A 17,975-nucleotide genomic window follows, 5' to 3' on the forward strand; every position below is an offset into this window, starting at 1 on the left:
GTCCTCGGGGGAGGCTTTGCCCTGGAGGAGGTGGGAATGGGGGGGTGGGCTGGGGGGAAGGTGAGGGGGACGGGAGGGGGGAGAACAAGGGAATCCGTGGCTGATATGTAGAACTGAATTGTATTGCAAAATAAAAATAAAAAAATTTTTAAAAAAAGAAAGAAATGGGCTATAGAACTAAACAGAGAATTCTCAACAGAGGAAACTCAAATGGCTGAAAGACATTTAAGGAATTGCTCAGCATCCCTAATCATCAGGGAAATGCAAATCAAAACAACTCTGAGATACCACCTTACGCCTGTCAGAATGTCTAAGATCAAAAACACTGAAGATACCTTATGCTGGAGAGGATGTGGAGCTAGGGGAACTCTCCTCCACTGCTGGTGGGAATGCAAGCTTGTACAACCACTTTGGAAATCAATATGGAGCTTTCTTAGAAAATTGGGAATCCATGTTTGAAAACTTAACTATGAACCTCATTAATTTCCACAATTAATGTGTGTCAATAAAAATTGTGTGTAGTTGGAAGTTTTCCTGTATCCCTCATGGTCCACAGCCACTCAGAGGCAAGTAAACACACAGAGGCTTATATTAATTAAAACTGCTTGGCCATTAGCTCAGGCTTACTACTGACTAGCTTTTACACTTGAATTCAGCCCATTTCTGTTAATCTATATGTTCCATGGCTTTACCTCTGTGCCATTACATGCTGCTCCCTGCACAGTGGGCTGGCGTCTCCTGACTCAGCCTTCCTCTTCCCAAAATTCTCCTTGTCTGATTATCCTGCCTATACTTCCTGCCTGGCTATTGGCCAATCAGTGTTTTATTAAACCAGTGTACAAAAGCATTATCCCACAGTAGTTGTGCTTGAAGAAATATTGGTGATGAAAATGTTCTTTTATTTACAATGATGGCTGAACAATTTTGTAAGTCTATTGCATTTTTTTTTTTTTTTTTGGTTTTTCGAGACAGGGTTTCTCTGTGTAGCTTTGCGCCTTTCCTGGAACTCACTTGGGAGTCCAGGCTGGCCCCGAACTCACAGAGATCCGCCTGGCTCTGCCTCCCGAGTGCTGGGATTAAAGGCGTGCGCCACCACCGCCCGGCTGCATTTTTATTATACTTCCAATAGGAGGATAATATGATACACTAAGCATGCTTTATTAAAATTGTTAACAAATGACAGATAAACAACAAGAACAAAAGAACATCAAAACTAATTAATCATTAGCTAAATTAACTAACTTTTAATCCATGGTTCAAACAAACAAAAAACAAAGAAATAATACCTAAATGGAAGTAGGGATGTTACTAAGTACAATACTATGAGTAATTTAATGACAGCAAGTTGGACAATAAGTAAGCAGAAACATGTCCAGAGGTAAAGTATAGCATTATCTGTCAACTTACTCATTAACAGTTCTGTAAAATAACTGTATTTCAATGATTATTTGATACATATTCTTTTCTTCTTTTCTCTCTTATGAAAAATAGATTCTTTTCTCACACAATGTCTCTTGTATTAGAGAAGAAGACATAATTTTATTCATTTTTTTATGTTTTCAGAACTTTCTTATTCTTTGGTAATTTCTTGCTTGTATGCATGGACTTAAAATCCTCTCCACTGCTCACATTCTCTTCCATCTCCTCTCATACCACACACCACCACATCTTCCTCCCAACTTCATATTCTCTTTTTTTCTTCTTAATCCACCAAATTCTAATTGGAAGTATGTAGGGCTATCCATTGGGAAAATGAGCAACCTACCAGGAGCCATACCTGTGAAGAAGACTGATTCTCCCTCTCTCAAAACTACCAACTGCCAATAACTCTTCAATGGCAGGTAAGGCCTTCTGGACCCTTCCAATGTAGAGTGCTGTCTGGCTTGATTTTGTGCAGGTCTTGTGCAAGTAACCACAATTGCTGTGAGTATATGAGCACAATGGCTCTGTCATGTTCCAAGGACAATTTAAGAGCAGCTCTCCATGACCTTTGGTTCTGACTATCTTTCTGTTCCCTCTTCCATGATTTAAAGCTCACAGATGCCCACTTGGCAGCTGGGCACTCATTCTCTGTATTTTTCCCAGTTGTGAGTTTGTGAGTCTCTTTGTTAACTATAATCCTTTGCAAAAAAAAAGCTTCCCTAATGAGGGGGTGGGTGCTGCATAGATCTATGGTTATAACAATAAGTTTTTGGAAGGAGGTTTGATACTATATCTGTTTAGCAAAATAATGGTACTTGGTTCATGCCTAGGGCCTATGAGCTCCCCAGCCATGATTCTTGGTCATATGAGTTTCTTCCTGTGGAGCAAGCCTTAAGTCAATTGTGAACCTGCGAGTTGTTGGTTATCCCTTTAACATTCATGCAAAACAGCTGTTTTTCGTGAATTTTCTATCTCAGTATGTATAATATTTTAGAAAGAAAGAAAAGTAGAAAAAATGTTTCCATCTCAGGCTACTATTCTTTGCAAGGCTCACTAACTAAAAAAACAGAAAGACTGTCAAAGTTCAACCAACAACCATTTGCCTCTAATCCCAGTAAAATTCATTAAAGCACAATTTTCAAGACTTGCACATGAAAGTCTGACCTTGAGGTCTAGGATGGGGAAGAGCTTTAGAATCACCTTCTTTTGTGTGGCTATGGAATGGATGACTCAAATGAAGAGGAAGTCACTCTGGGTATAAAGAATAGAAGAACTGAAGTGCATGGGAAGTCACATTTTATGCAAAAATTGATCTTATTATGTAAGATTTGGATGGGTTTAGAGTAGAAAGAAAGACTGCAGGAGAGATAATATGTTTAATTGTAAGAAAATGGGTGAGTAGGAAACTGAAAGATGAATGTGAGAGCAGAAGGTTTTAACTGACGAAGGAATTAACCTCAAAGATGTTGAGAAAGTAAGAGATAGTGGAGAAATAGTAGTAAGAACATTACCGCTAGCTACAAATAGACTCAAGAGATCGTGTGTTTGACTGGCCTTATTCTCCCATTGTATTAACATTTCTGGGAGGCCATCACCATAGTCAGACCAAAGGAAGGTCTTTGTTGTCTAGTCTGTCAAGAAATTTAAGATGTAAACAAATAATGTTCTTTAATTTTTCTTTCATCCATAAAGGAGAATAACAGGGGACAAGGGCCAAGCAATTGGGTTGCCATTATTTTTTTCTTCACAAAGGGCATTTAGAGCCCTAGATCCACAGTGTCATCTATTGCATGTTGTGTGATGTTAATTATGCATGCCCTGTTTTGTTGAAAGAATAACATAAGGGCATCTTTCCTTAATACAAAATGTTTATGTTTATGCATTTGCACACATACACATGCACTTAGCTATGCATGTATTATATAAGTGCATATATCTCTATATATGCAGAAATATGTGTGTGAGTGTGTATGTTTAGTCCACTTACAGATGAGGCTATTTTTCAAATTATAAAATCAAACGGGATATATTCTACTAGAATAGGTTTCACCACTACTGAGAGATTATACAGTGGAGAGGACAACTATAATGCTAAGAGCAAGTAAAACTGAAATACATAGCTGACAAGTTGAGGAATTTTGGATGAGCCATTTACCCATGCAATTGTTAGCTCCCACTTAGAATTGAAGAGCATTAACAGTTGGTGATTCACATTATTTTTTATTTTATTTAACTATAACTATTTAAAACATAATCCAACATATGAGACAATCTATCAATTTATTCCTTCAGTGATATAATATTAAACACAAAGAATTATATTTAGAACATAGATTCATATATTGAACTCTCTTAATTTTCTGGATTACTTTATAATTGTCTATTTGCTAACTTTAAATTAACTTTCCTTAATATGCACAGTGCAATGAAGAGTATAAAAAGTGATTCTAGAAAAATATAGCCCAAGTTTTATCCTAATTTAATTTCCTCCTGTGGGTAAGCTTATTTCACTGTATCTTTTCACACACCAACCTTTTCAACACTTAAAAAAAATCTTAGCATATTAACTGAAATGTTCTCCAAGGCCTTTGGATTCCACAAAATTGTTATTTTTATTATACTTTAATTATTTACCATGAAAATGTGAGATTTTTATTATTTATTAATACCTCAAGTCATAACAAGATGCTACACTTTTATTTATCATTTCTTTCTTACACTATTAATTCTGTGGAAAGCTATTTCTCATAGCTTTGCCTGTGAAGATTCTTGTTCAGTTCTAACTGTCCCCTGATGCACACACACTGTCATTGTATACACACTCTATTGAGAAGAAACAGAAATGGCTTGACATTCAGGTTTTTTTCCCCCATAGATCAAATAGGGCACAAGAATCCAGCAACTTTGGAAAAAGACAAGCTTCTTTTGCTTTAATGCACCCAGAAGATTTCAGATCAATACTTAGCATTAACGTTTTAATTGAGAATTAACATCATCGTAATTGGAAGTGAGGATCAGCATCCTGATGTCTACAAGGTGGTTTGGAGAAGAAGGTCATTACACTGCAAGCGCAAACATTGGAACAGGAAGATACAAATCATTTGTTTCCTTGGGCAAGGACACACAGTAAACACTTGGATTGGTGGTCAACTGTAATTTGCTTCTAGAGTCAGAAACCGGCAACATTGCACTTAGGATTTATAGCAGAGCACACTGTCCCAGTGACTTTGAAAGCAAAGGATAACAGAATAAAGGGAAACTTCATTAGTTCTGAAAGAGCTGGGCTATAAGGACTTTTCCCCCAAAGCACAGAATGTACTGCTGCCTCTTCCCAGCATACCTCTCCAGTCATTGGTTTTCCTCAGCATGTTATATTCCTAAATAAACCCCCTCTGCAAAAGTCAAACACATTTTAGTCTAGCTTCTAAGCAATGTTTTATTATTTCCCTCAAAATTTCAAGCCAATGTATTCCTAGCCTGAATAATATAGACATTTCTTTCTCATTTTGATGGAATGAATGTTCTAAAAATTACGTTGTTATTTATTTGCTTCCAATACTGGAAATATTCAAGAACTTCTCCAAATTCCCCAGAACACAGGAAAACGCCTCCTTCCATTATCCACCCCGTCTTCCAGTACCAGCCTAAGGCCCACCACCACCTCTTCCACTTTTAGGGAATGAATGTGCTTTTCAGATTTAGCTCCTCCGTGGAGTAAAGAGCATTTATGGGAAGGGGAACTTCTGTAGGAATCATCATGGCAGAAATCTCTTTTTCCCCGTTTATTGGAATTGAAAGTCTGCACAAGACACACCCATTGGGTTGTTTCCCTAGGTGTCCCCTGAACCAAGAGAGGACCCAGCCAGTGAGGCACCCTCAGCTCGGCCCCGCAGACCACAGTCCCCAACCTTTACCCCATTGTCAGTACAATGTGTAGAATCGGGGCTCAAAGCAGTGGCCTCAGCACTGCTTTCCACACCCCGTGAGTCCAAAGCTTCCTTCCTTGTCCTGGAGGTAGGGCTCTTGTGGAAGCAGAGTTTGAAAAGTCCCAGCACTGTCATGGTCAAGATCACCAACACTATTACTGCTATGCTCACAAGTATGAAGACCACGGTGGAGGAGTCAAAAGTCGGGGAAACAGAGGGGGAAGATGTGTAGTTCAATGTGGGGATCACGCTTCCTGATGGTGTGACAGTGACTTTTGGCTTGACTTGTGGGGATTTTTGAACAGTAGGTGAGGTACTCTGTGTTCCCCACTGAAGAATCTCAGGAATAGACGTGGCAAAACTGTCTGGTCCAGTGATCTGGGGCTTCTCTCCTAGCTTGCCTGGCCACGTTCTGTTTGTCACTGGGCTGGCTGGAGTGGCTGATATGTGCCTGGTGGGCAGCTCGGTCCCAGCAAAGGTTGGCTGTCCTTCCCGTTTGGCCTCACAAGAGCGTCTGTCCTTGCCCAGCTCAAAGCCCGCCGCACATTCGCAGGCGAAGCCTCCCAAGTGGTCTAGGCAGTCAGGGAGCTCCACGCACTTGCCAGCACGAAGGTACCTCCCAGAGCAAGGGCAGAGCACGGCCCCAGGGAAAAGCCCGTCCCAGCGCGCGCTTGTCTCTTCCTGGATGCAGGTGGCGGAGACAGAGAGGTCCCCGGGACATATCACACTCACCTCGGTCCCAGGAGGGCTGAAGTCCAGCGCGGAGCTGCTCAGCCGGAAAGGAGCTCGGAAACTCAAGTTAGAGGCAGCTCCGGGACGCGGTGCGGGGCACAGGGCCTCAAACTGATACTTGCATAAGTAGCCATTGGCGCGCAGGTGGCAGCGCATCTCCTTCCAGCCTGCAGGCTCCACTCCCCCGGTGACCTGGAGCCCCGCGCACTTTCGCACGGTGCAGGAAAGTTGTGGTTCCTCCACCCACGGCAGTGTGTCGTCCTCCGAGTCATCTGTGTCCGGGGACAGCCAGGAGAAACCCCTCAGTGGCTCTCTCTCTAGCGTACACTGGGAACGGTCACGCTCCAGAGCCACCCAGAACAGAAGGTCCTTGGAGCCTCCGCCAGGCCCGGGACCCGCACGCAGGAGAGCGAGCACCGCTCGCAGCTCGGAGCCCGAGTGCACGGTGCTGAGAGTCCCGCCGCGCAGGCTGCAGGCCTCCTCGGCGGCCCGCCTCTTGATGGTAGCGTGGTGCAAGCTGTAGCAAGCCCCCGAGGCTGAACAGGCAGCGCGATCTGCGGTGGGGTGCTCACTACTCCCTGGCCTGGGCCAGAACGCGGGACAGAGGAGGCACAGGGCAAGCGCTGGCCTCATCCTGGAGACTCAGGGTGCACAACTGCTCCCAAGTCCCTGGCTTGTCCAAGGGAACCAATCTGCCTCTGCAGTCACCGCCCTCTACAGCCCTTTCTACCACCATGTGTGCCCTCCCCTCCCCTCTCCTGAACCCTCATCCTCCAGCAGCCAAAAGTCCCCACCAGACTCCCTTGGCCAACTGCTTCCCCTAGGCCGTGACAGGAAATGTGTCTAGAGCTCTGCCAGGCTCCGTGTGGCCCTGATTTATTCAGGGGTCAGGAACACAGCTGGCGCCTCAGCGCTGGAAACACACTGGGCCAACCGAGTCCAATGCCCCACGTAGATAAGCAGGAGAAAAGAAAGTTGCCACTGAGATCAAGTGAGTCTCCTTCCTTGCTCACGACTTATCTGGACTTTGGATCTCAGAATGCAGTGATGATCGTGGGCAGGAAGGACCCGAGCAGAGGAACTTGCCTGTGACCATAAGCCCACATCCACCCATTGTGTTTGTGTCCGGGACTGTGGAGTTGGCGTCAGTATGATTTGTAGACTGTTCCAGGCTTGGGGAGGTTTCCTGAGCAAGGAAAGGAATCTTGTGAGAATTGTTCTTGTGTCTTTCTAAGCCTGAAGTCTCGCTGTTAAACCGCTGATTTCCAGGGGCTCGCTCTCTCTCTCTCTCTCTCTCTCTCTCTCTCTCTCTCTCTCTCTCTCTCTCTCTCTCTCTCTCTCTCTCTCTCTCTCTCTCTCTCTCTCTCTCTCTCTCTTTTAATATGTCAAAGGAAATTCAGTCATGCTAACGGCCAGTCAGAGAATCTAAAATTCCTTTGGGATTTTCCATGGGAAACCGCTCCTCTAGTCAGCACTTGCCTTAAAAGTTTACTTTTTACTTCTATTTGTTTATCTTTAAAATACCTATGTTCCTTGAAGCGGGGTGGGGTGAGATCTACACCAAGGTGACAAATAGCCACAGGTCCTAACTGTTAGCTTGTTAAGCTTCCTCATCACTACATGGGTGCAAAAATTCTTCAGGCTAATAGGTTATACGCAAATGAGTTCACGTCTTGTTAAGGCCAAGAACAACTGTGTGTGATTTTCTCCTTGAACTGTGTAAATATCTTTGCTCCCGTAATTGTCTGTCGGTATTTATAGCAGAAAGTATAAAAAGAACATAAAAGTTCAAAACACCTTTTTTGAAAATTAAACTATTTATTCTGTTACATTACACATTCTACATCGGAAAATAATACTCTGCAATCTAAGAGATGATGGAATCGGCCACTCCAGGCTCCCATGGCTGTTGTGTTCTCATGTTCTCAGTTGAAAGTGGCGGGGAGCTGAAGATAAAAGTTTGAAAGGAAGGTTAAAGTCAGCATCATGGATGCTCTTTTATGTTTGTGTAGCAACTTAGAGAATTTTATAGAGCTTCATAAAGTGTGATATTTATCTGTCTTGACTCACAGTGGCAAATAGCATGTACTTAGAAACAGACAGACTTTCAGCTTAGCCCTTTCAAAGGTGCACCACGCTTCTTCTACATTGTCTGTAGTCAGAGTGAAAGTTGCCATCTCTGTTGTATCCAGATGCACTTTTTGATGTATCTCTAATGCATCCTGAAGACGGCTTTGCTGGATGGAGCTGTTGAGGTTAGCGAGACACAAGAAGGAGAATGTCAAGGTAGCATCTGTGTGTTCCTCTCTTGTTTCTAGCATTGCTGTCACTCCTCTGAGAAGTCCAGGAATCCCAAGAGGAGAGTGACAGGAGGGATCCTCACCAAACTAGCCTGACAAGTTTTACACAGGCTTTTCTCGGACTCTTTTGTTTCTCACATTGAAAGGACATTCCTTTGTTCTTCCTTTCTAATGCCTGAGATATACAAACAGGACTCTGTGTTTACATTAAGCGACAGTGTTTTATAAGAAAGAAATTTGAAAAATCTGAAAATCAAATTCGGTGAATTTCTACAATGCATAATCTCTTAGATCAGTTCTATATGCTTTTGGAATCTCAGGACGGTGCCCGTGTACTGTGGTGTATTTTGACAAAAACTTTTTCAGAGCTAAGTAGTCAGTGGAAGTTCTTAGATGTTTCGAGAGTCACTTGGCGTGAGAACTGTTCTAGAGTAAGCAAGAGTGGATAACTGGGAGGTTTATAAATGCATGCTCTTACTTTCTGGCATTCTGTGTAGTGGGGCATTGAAAGAGAGGAACAAACTGGCCAAAATAATTGTATATCATAGCTCTGGCCGTGCTTGAAAGCATGTGAAAAAATTAAGGGGAAAAATCACCCCAAAGGAAGACTTGTCTAATTTTTAATTAACTAGTTATTATCTTACAACTAACATGATTCAAAATATATAATAAACCTGAAGTAATGGATAGAAAGAAGACTTTTATTTTTTAGTCATATGATTACTAAATATCATTGTACCCCCACCAAATTTCAAATACTTGACAAGAGTAAATTGCATTCCTCTGTGTATGCATACATCCATGTAGTGTGTGTGTGTGTGTGTGTGTGTGTGTGTGTGTGTCTATGTCTGTGTGTCTGTGTTTGTGTGCACATATGTGTAGTCAAGAGGAATTCCTGCACACATAACAGAATATTTGTAAAAGATGTTTATTGTGGTATTGTTCATATCAACAAAAATGAGAATCCATCAAAATGCCCAGAAGCAGATGATAAGTAGATTGCAGTATATTCATTCAATAAATATGGCATATTTTATCTTCAAATTTATGAAATGTTATGACTTAATCTTAGCAACACAATGTTAAGTGATAAAAAGTACAAAATATTATACATAGATAACTTTTTATAGCTTCAAAGGTACGGAGTATATGTTTTAAATATACATAAACATTTTAGGAAAATAGTTACAGTTCAACAAGACAAAAGGAAGAAGATGAGACAACTATAGTATGCTGGGCAATTGATCCACTGGTTGGAAGAAAGAGGCTGGACCAGCCAAAGAGCCTGGTCTTTTAGCAGGGTGTATTATTAGAGTCTTTTTTTTTCATTTTTTTATTAAGAAATTTTCTATTCACTTTACATATCAACCACAGATCCCCCCTCTTCCCTCTTTCCACACCACAGTCTTCCCCTCAACCCACCCCCACATTTTCCAAATCAAGGTCTCCCATGAGGAGTCAGTAGAGCCTAGCACACTCAGCAGGTCCAAGCCCCTCCCCCCTGCACCAAGGCCATGCAAGGTGTCACACCCTAGGCACTGAGCTCCAAAAAGCCTGTCCATGCAGCAGGGACAGATCCTGATCCCCCTGCCTGGGGGCCCCCCAAACAGTTCGAGCTAAACAACTGTCTCCCATATCCAGAGGGCCTAGTCTAGTCTTATGGGGGCTCCATATTATCAGAGTCTTAATTGTTGTTTTAGGTAGTGGCTTTGTGGAGGACCACTTGGTTCTTAAAACTAAGCAATGACCAAATAAACAAAAGTGGCTATATTTGAGCAAATGATGGAGGAAGGACATGATCAAGAGTGTCAGAGTCTCAAATTATAAAGATGAAATAAAATTGTTGGCTATATCTTCAAAAAATATTTTCAACATATTGTCTTTTAACTCCATAGTTTACAGCTCTTCAAAATTGAATCTGAAAGGCATAATAATTAAAATATTTTCTTTCTTCTATTTATTTACTATCTTTAATTATTAAGAAAAAATTTCAGTTTTTAATTTATTCTTTCATATATTACATTTCAACTGCAGATTCCTCTCCCCGCTCCCTCCAAGTCCCTCCTCCTCCTCCTCCTCCCCCTCTTCCCCCATCCACTCCTTCTCCCCTTCTCTTCAGAAAATGGCAGGCCTCCTGTGGATACCAACCAAACAGCATATCACATTGCAGTAAGACTAGGCACCTCCTCTCCTATTAAGGCTGGACAAGGCAACCCAGTAGGAGGAAAGGGTCCCAAAGGCAGGTAACAGAGTCAGAGACAGCTCCTGCTCCCACAAGAAGACCAAGCCACACAATTGTAACAAAGGCACCCTGAACTACATGAGATTGACTCAGTCTAGGACAGAAAACAGAGTCAGGTGGTGGTGGCACACACATTTAATCCCAGTACGGGGAAGCACACACGTCTTCAATCCCAGGAAGTGGTGGCTGGGCAGAGAAAGGTATATAAAGCATGAGGAGACAGGAACTAAAGGCTTTTTGGCAGAAGCGCACCTTTTGGCTAGAGGACTTTCGGCTAGAAAGCCTTTTCAGGCTGAGGAGTTTGTGAGGTAAGAGGTGGTGGCTGTGGCTTATTCCTTTGCCTTTCTGATCTTTCAAGATTTACCTCAATATCTGGTACTGAGTTTTTTATTAATAAGACCATTTAGCAATTCAAGCTACAGTAACATATGTAGAGGGCCTAGGTCAGTCCCATACAGGCTCCCTGGTTGTTGGTCCAGTCTCTGTGAGCCCTTATGACTCCTGCTTAGCTGTTCTGTGAGCCATCTTGTAGTATCCTTGACCCCTCTGGTTCCTACAACCGTTCCTCCCCCTCTTCCACAGGATTTCTGAGCTCTGCCTAATATTTGTCTGTGGATCTCTGCATCTGTTTCCATCAGCTGCTGGAGGTTACCTCTCTGATGACAATTATGCCAGGCTCCTGTCTAAGAGTATAGCAGAATATCATTAGGATTCATTTTTTTTTTGGTCATGCTTGGTTCTCTGGGCTTCTTTGGTTCTCTGAAGGGTTGCTGGCCCTTCAGATAGTGTCAGGGGTGGGCTCCCTCTCATGGCATGAATCTCAAGCTATGCCAGTCATTGTTTGGCCTCTTCCCTAATTTCTGTTCCACCTTTACCCCAGAATATCTTGTAGACAGGACAAATTGTAGGTCGAAGGTTTTGTGACTGGAAGTCTTGCCTGGTTACAAAAGATGGCCATTTCAGGATCCGTATCTCCCCATTGCTAGGAGTCTTAGCTAGGGTCACCCTCACAGATTTCTGGGAGTTTCCATTGCACTAGTTTTCTAGCTTGTTACAGAGATACCCCTAACTCTAGTTGTCTCTCCCAGTACTGTTTCCCTCTGTCCTATCCCAGCCTGATCCCTCCTGTTCCTGCCCCTCTCCACTCTTCCTCACCCCTTCCTGCAATGGGGGATGTCTATTCCATTTCCCTTCCCAGGAAGATTCATGCCCCCCCCCCCCACCTTGAGCCCTACTTGTTACTTAGCTTCTCTGGCTCTGTGGATGGTTCTTTCCTCTAGTTCATGGTTATTGTGTACTTTACAGCTAATATCCATTTATCAGTGAGAACATACCATGTTTGTCTTTCTGGGTCTGGGCTACCTCACTCAGGATTTATTTTTTTCTAGTTCTATCAATTTGCCTGTACATTTCATGATGTCATTTCTTTTTTAGCAGCTGAGTAATACTTCATTGTGTAAATGTGCCACATTTTCTTTATCCATTCTTCAGTTTGGGGACATCTAGAAGGGGAGGAGGGAGAGGGAGAGAGAGAGAGAGAGAGACTGGGTGTGGCATGCACTTTTGAAACCTCAAAGCCCACCCCAGTGACACAAACCTCTTCTAACAAGGCCACACCTCCTAATCTTTCTCCAACAGTTCTGTCAACTGGGGACCAAGTATCAAAACATACATATGAGCCCATGAAGGCCAATCCCATTCAGACCACCACCAATACACTCATAGTCTTTGGAATTGGATAGGACTTAAATAAGGTTTTACACTCAACAGGTTGCAGATGTTCTCTGTTTTTATGGCTCTTTTGAAATTCAGGTCCATAAATCTTGGCATTCTTCAGGGCCTGATCCTAGGTCTTCTTCTACTTTACTGGGCATTCTTTTCCCCCAGGCAACCTCCTGTAATGCTATGTCATGGGTGTGATATCATCACCATGATAATGATGTCCACACATATATGTATACCTTATTTTCATACTATGTCTTTTACCTATTTATGTTTACACTTTGATGTGAGATAGAAAAAGGAAAGGAAAGCTCAAGTCAATATAAGGAGTATAGCTGTAGTGAATAGGCTTTACCCCACTGGGAACCTTTTGGGAGACGAAACTCAACTCAGCATGTCCTAGGAGAAGCTGAGATATTGACAGTTTACTATCCTTCAACTGATAAGTCAAAGGTTTGGGAGCCATAGATATTTTCAGCAGTCCCTGAGTTCAAGTCAAGAAAACGTTGGTGTCTTAGAACATTTGTTGGTAAAGGTGACATGAGAGAGTGTTCTGAAGACACCTTTGGGCACAGTACATCTGAGAGGTTATTCTGAAGACATCTGTGGGCATGGGTACACCTGAGTGAGTATCCTTAAGACATCTGAGGGCCTGGGTATAGCTGAGTGGGTGTCCTAAAGACATCTGTGGGCATGGGTACACCTGAATGGGTGTCTTGAAGACATCTATGGTCATGGGTACACCTGAGTGGGTGTCCTGAAGACATCTGTGGACATGGGTACACCTAGTAGGGGTCCTGAAGACATCTGTGGACAAAGGACTGTAAGTAGCATTCACTTTGAAAAGTTTTAATGACATTTAAAGTATCCTGTAATGTTTCCATCATTTTGTGTGATATTTTGACCACATTCTGACAATAAAGTTTCCTTAGAGGGCAGAGGTAGCCTCTAACTGACCAAAATTAACCATAAAGGTCTTGAAGGCCCAAGGATAGATAGGAGGAGACAGGAAGTAGTAAGGCAGGGCTGAGAGAGGATCTTAGTCTTTTTGGATTGAGGAATGGAAGAAAGAGGAAGTCACTGCTGGCTTGCCCTCTTCTCTGCTCATTCAGGTTCTAACCCCATATCTGACTCCTGATTTTTTATTGATAAAGAATAATTAGAAAAATGCTTCATCATCATCCTTCAAGTTTTTGCTTAAAACACCCTTTCTCCTATCCCCGAGGTAGATATTAGGACTATTGTTTCTTTGACCTGTTCGTTCCTTGATGTTTTCTTCATTGCGTTGTGACACACATAGACATATAGTTATTGGTGTGATTCAACACATTTTCCTCAATATCTTTATATTCAAGTGCTAGCAATATTAACAGTAAAGGTCACACATTAGAAAAGTAGAGTCTTAGCCCCAGCCCTGACACACTAAGTCAGAATTCCCATATAGACCACTTCCTCACGTGGTCTGTATCCCCTTTAATAGTGTGTGAAGCACGGCTACACCAGACAATATTTTTGTGGATTGCAGCGGTTGTCTTACTTTAGCTCACAAACAATAAAGTGGGGACATAGTTAACAACTCAAGCAATAAGTTTAAAAAGTGTGTGCCCTGTGTACATATGGCCAGGTATACACAGTGTGCATATAGGCAGGCACACATCAATACACATGTGAGCAGATGGCTTTGTAAGCATGCACACAAAGAGAATGGACATTCGGGCAAATGGACATACAGTGCATACATGGGCAGGTACACACACAGCACACATGTGGACAGTCACACAACACAGTTCACATACAGATAGGCAGACACACATGATTCCATACATATGGGCAGACACACGCCTACACAGTACACACAATATGGTAGAGTGTAAGTGATTTGGGAAAATGTTGTATGTTGGCAACTGGACATCAGAAATTTTTTAGTTTTGTGTCAAGAATCAGATCACAATTCCACAGGAGCAGCAGTCTTCCAGGTCCTTTGGCCAAGACTTCTCCTAATAAATTGATTGCAAGTGCTGCTTTGGGATTTTACCGACAATCTTTCTTCATAACACAGCCGGCAGGATTTTTTTATTTAGGTTTTGGGGCAGTTCACCATTCCCGATCCAGCTGTACCTTTGATATGATTTATTCTAGGAGGCTTTATGTGGTAACTATGCTTGATAATCAAAGCATGCCTTAGGACCCAAAGCAAGCTTTTTTTTTTTTTTTATTGGTGCCTGCATAATTTCCACTTCACAGAGCTAGAGAAGGGAGAGAAAAAAAATCACAACTACTTATTAGAAATCCTATTAGGCTTATCTGCTATCACTTTGTAAGTACCAGGGATAATCAGCAGTTACCTTAGCATTTGCCTTGTAGAGACAGTGGAACATGGCAATTACTATTAGCTAGACTTAATAGGTGGTTCCTTTTAAGGCTTATGCATCTGAAAAACTAGATACATCCTGCACAACAGGTTCTATATTGGCTTTCTCTTCCTGACGTGTGATTTATTCTCATGATTATAAAGCATTACAAATCTGATACAGTCAAGGGATTTCTGTTTGACCTTCACATTTAGCTTCAAGAAGTTTTGTTTTCCAACAGAAGTGATTTAGGCAAAGTAGCCAATCAAATTGGAGGCCATATATCTTTTTGTTTTGCTACCACCTTTTTTGGTACTGAAGTCACATAAAATGATATGATTTATAGCAATGGAGGAAATGGGAAAAAACTGTCTCCAAAATATATTGTAGTTATGATACATAGACTTCTATTTAATAGAAACCAAAGGTCTTTTTATCATAATTGTGTGGAATTATACTGTTTGTGAGTGGTTCTCCTGAGGATTTGAATCATTGTTAAATTGGAATATTTTCAACAGATTTTCTTTCATTGCCTCACAGTATTTCACAATCTTAAAAGTATTGTGAATAAGTTATGATTTGGTAGCGGCCATTCTATGACTATTCTTTATGTGACTCGACAAGTGCTAATGGGGAGTTTGACTCAAGAGTTGTCTCAAGCATCTTAGGTTTCCTCTTCCTGATTTAACAAAGTGACCCTGAGCCACAGGAGTTCAATGCAGAAAGCAAGTAGAGGTTTTTAGGAATTCAACCTATGACTGCAACATTCTTGGAATGACTTCCAAATGTGCATTCAGGATTGGGGGCAGAACTGGTAGAGTATCCAATGGTCTCTTAGATGCTTTGGGTTGTCTACCCAAGAACACTCACTCATTCTGGTGTGTGGCTGAGGAGAGCAGTGAAGGATGTAGAGGTTAGCACAGAGGCTTCACCAGTGCACCAGGAGATCCTTTTCCCTCTTTGCAATTCAGGGAATTCTGGGCTTTATTGTATCCTCTTGCTGGGTGTTGACAGAATATGATTTTGCTGCACTTTAGCAGAAGAGCAGGACTCTGAACTCAGCAGGAAGGGAGACAGATCATTCCTCTTTTCCTCTCCCTCCACTACTTCAGTCTTTTGATACAAAGATACTGGGCTGGGGTGGAGGTGGGGGTGGGTCATTTTGGTGGTATACTGGAGCAATAGTTTTTTGAAAGGCACTTCAGCCTCTTCATATTTTATTTTATTCTTTTATTTAAAATAGATTCTTTTCTCATACAATATAGGTCCCCTCCCTCTATTCCTCCCAGCTCCTCCCCACTTTCCCCCCCCCCCTAGATCCACTCCCCTTTTGTCTCTCATTAGAAAAGAACATGCTTCTAAGAGATAACCAAACATGACAAAATAAAATATAATAAGATGAAGCAAAAGCTATCATATCGAATTTGGACAAGGCAACCCAACAGGAGGAAATGAGTCCCAAGAGCAGGCAAAAGGGTCAGAGGCACACTTGTTCTCATAGTTAGGAGTCCCATAAAAATACTAAGCTAAAACATACTAAGCTGATAGCTGCAATATATACACAGAGGACCTGGTGTAAACCCATGTACGCCCTGTGCTTGCTGCTTCAGTCTTTGTGAACTCATAAGTTCCTTCCTTAGTTGATTCAGAGGGCCATGTTCACCTGGTGTCTTGCACTCCTCTGGCTCTTACAGTCTTTCTGCTTCCTCTTCCATGGGATTCCCTGAGCTCTGAGGTGAGGGATTTGATGAAGACCTCCATTAGACTCTCTCTCTCTCTCTCTCTCTCTCTCTCTCTCTCTCTCTCTCTCTCTCTCTCTCTCTCTCTCTCTCCCTCTCTCTCTCTCTGTGTTCTCATGTGCTGCTGGGGGAAGCCTCTCTGAAGATGATTGGACAAGACACTGATCTATGAGGATAGCAGAATATCATTAGGAATCATTTCATTGTTTTCTGTTTGTTTGTTTGCCCCTAGGTCTCTGGGCTGTCTAGTCTCTGGTTCTTGGTTACTCAAGCAGTGTCGGGTATGGGTTCCTTCTTATGGAGTGGGCTATAAGTCAAATCAGACATTGGTTGGCTACTCCCACAAGTTTTGCCACATTGCCCTAGCATATCTTTCAGAACAATAGTAGATCTAAGGATTTGTGGCTGGGTTGGTGTTCACGTTTCTTTTTCAGACTTGGCAAAAATATTTTCCCACTCTGTATACAGTCTGCCACTTTGTCTGATTGACATTGTCCTTTGCCTTACAGAAGATTTTCAGTTTGACGAGGCCCCCATTTATTAATTGTTGATCTTAGAGCCTACATTAAACAGTGTTCTAGTCAAAAAGTCTTCTGTGCCAATGTGTTCAAGGCTATTCTCCAATTTCTATTTCATGAGGGTCAGTGTATCTGATTTTAGGTTGTAGTCTTTGATCCATTTGTAGTTGAGTTTTGTGCAGGGTGATAAACATGGATCTATTTGAATTCTTCTACATGCAGGCATCCATTTTGACTAACAGAATTTGTTGAAGATGCTGTCTTTTATTCCTAGTGTTTATTTCTGGCTTTTTTATAAAAAAAAAAAAGTCAGGTATCCATAGGAGTGTGGATTTATGTCTGGGTCTTCAATTCAATTCCATTGATCAATGTGTCTATTTTTATGCCAATACCATGCAGTTTTTATTATTGTAGTTTTGTAGTATAACTTGAAATCAGGAATGGTGACACCTCTAGCAGTACTTTTTGCTGTGGGATGTTCTGAATGTTAAATGTGTTGCTCTGACTGGTTAATAAATAAAACACTGATCGGCCAGTAGCCAGGCAGGAAGTATAGGCAGGACAAGGATAGAGGAGAATTCTGGGAGGAGGACGGCTCAGAAAGAGACGCTGCCAGTCGCCATGATGAGAAGCAGATGTTAAGATACCGGTAAACCATGTGCCACATGGCAACTTATAGATTAATAGAAATGGGTTGATTTAAGATATAAGAACAGTTAGCAAGAAGCCTGCCACGGCCACACAGTTTATAAGTAATATAAGTCTCTGTGTGTTTACTTGGTTGGATATGAGCAGCTGCGGGACTGGCGGGTGAGAGAGATTTGTCCTGACCGTGGGCCAGGCAGGACCAGGAACTCTCTAGCTACAACTTTTATTATTGAGGATTGTTTTAGCTATCCCTGGTTTTTTGCTTTTCCATATGAAGCTGAAAATTGTCCTTTGAAGGTCTATATGGAATTGTGTTGGAATTTTGATGGGGATTGCATTGAATCTGTAAATTGCTTTTGGAAGGCTGGACATTTT

At 42.0% G+C, this 17,975-nt stretch overlaps 1 protein-coding gene across 1 annotated transcript; it reads right to left on the reverse strand.

Annotated features, from left to right (window-relative positions):
- Window positions 1–1,142: 1,142 nt before the first annotated feature.
- On the reverse strand, window positions 1,143–7,179 carry Clec14a (C-type lectin domain containing 14A). The gene has a single exon (XM_052738585.1). The coding sequence runs from the start codon at window positions 6,711–6,713 to the stop codon at window positions 5,253–5,255; it is 1,461 nt and encodes a 486-aa protein (XP_052594545.1). The 5' UTR covers window positions 6,714–7,179; the 3' UTR covers window positions 1,143–5,252.
- Between the last annotated feature and the right edge of the window lie 10,796 nt (window positions 7,180–17,975).

The sequence above is a fragment of the Peromyscus californicus genome, unplaced genomic scaffold (assembly GCF_007827085.1).
Source record: "Peromyscus californicus insignis strain IS unplaced genomic scaffold, ASM782708v3 Scaffold_15__1_contigs__length_86483966, whole genome shotgun sequence".
NCBI lineage: Eukaryota > Metazoa > Chordata > Mammalia > Rodentia > Cricetidae > Peromyscus > Peromyscus californicus.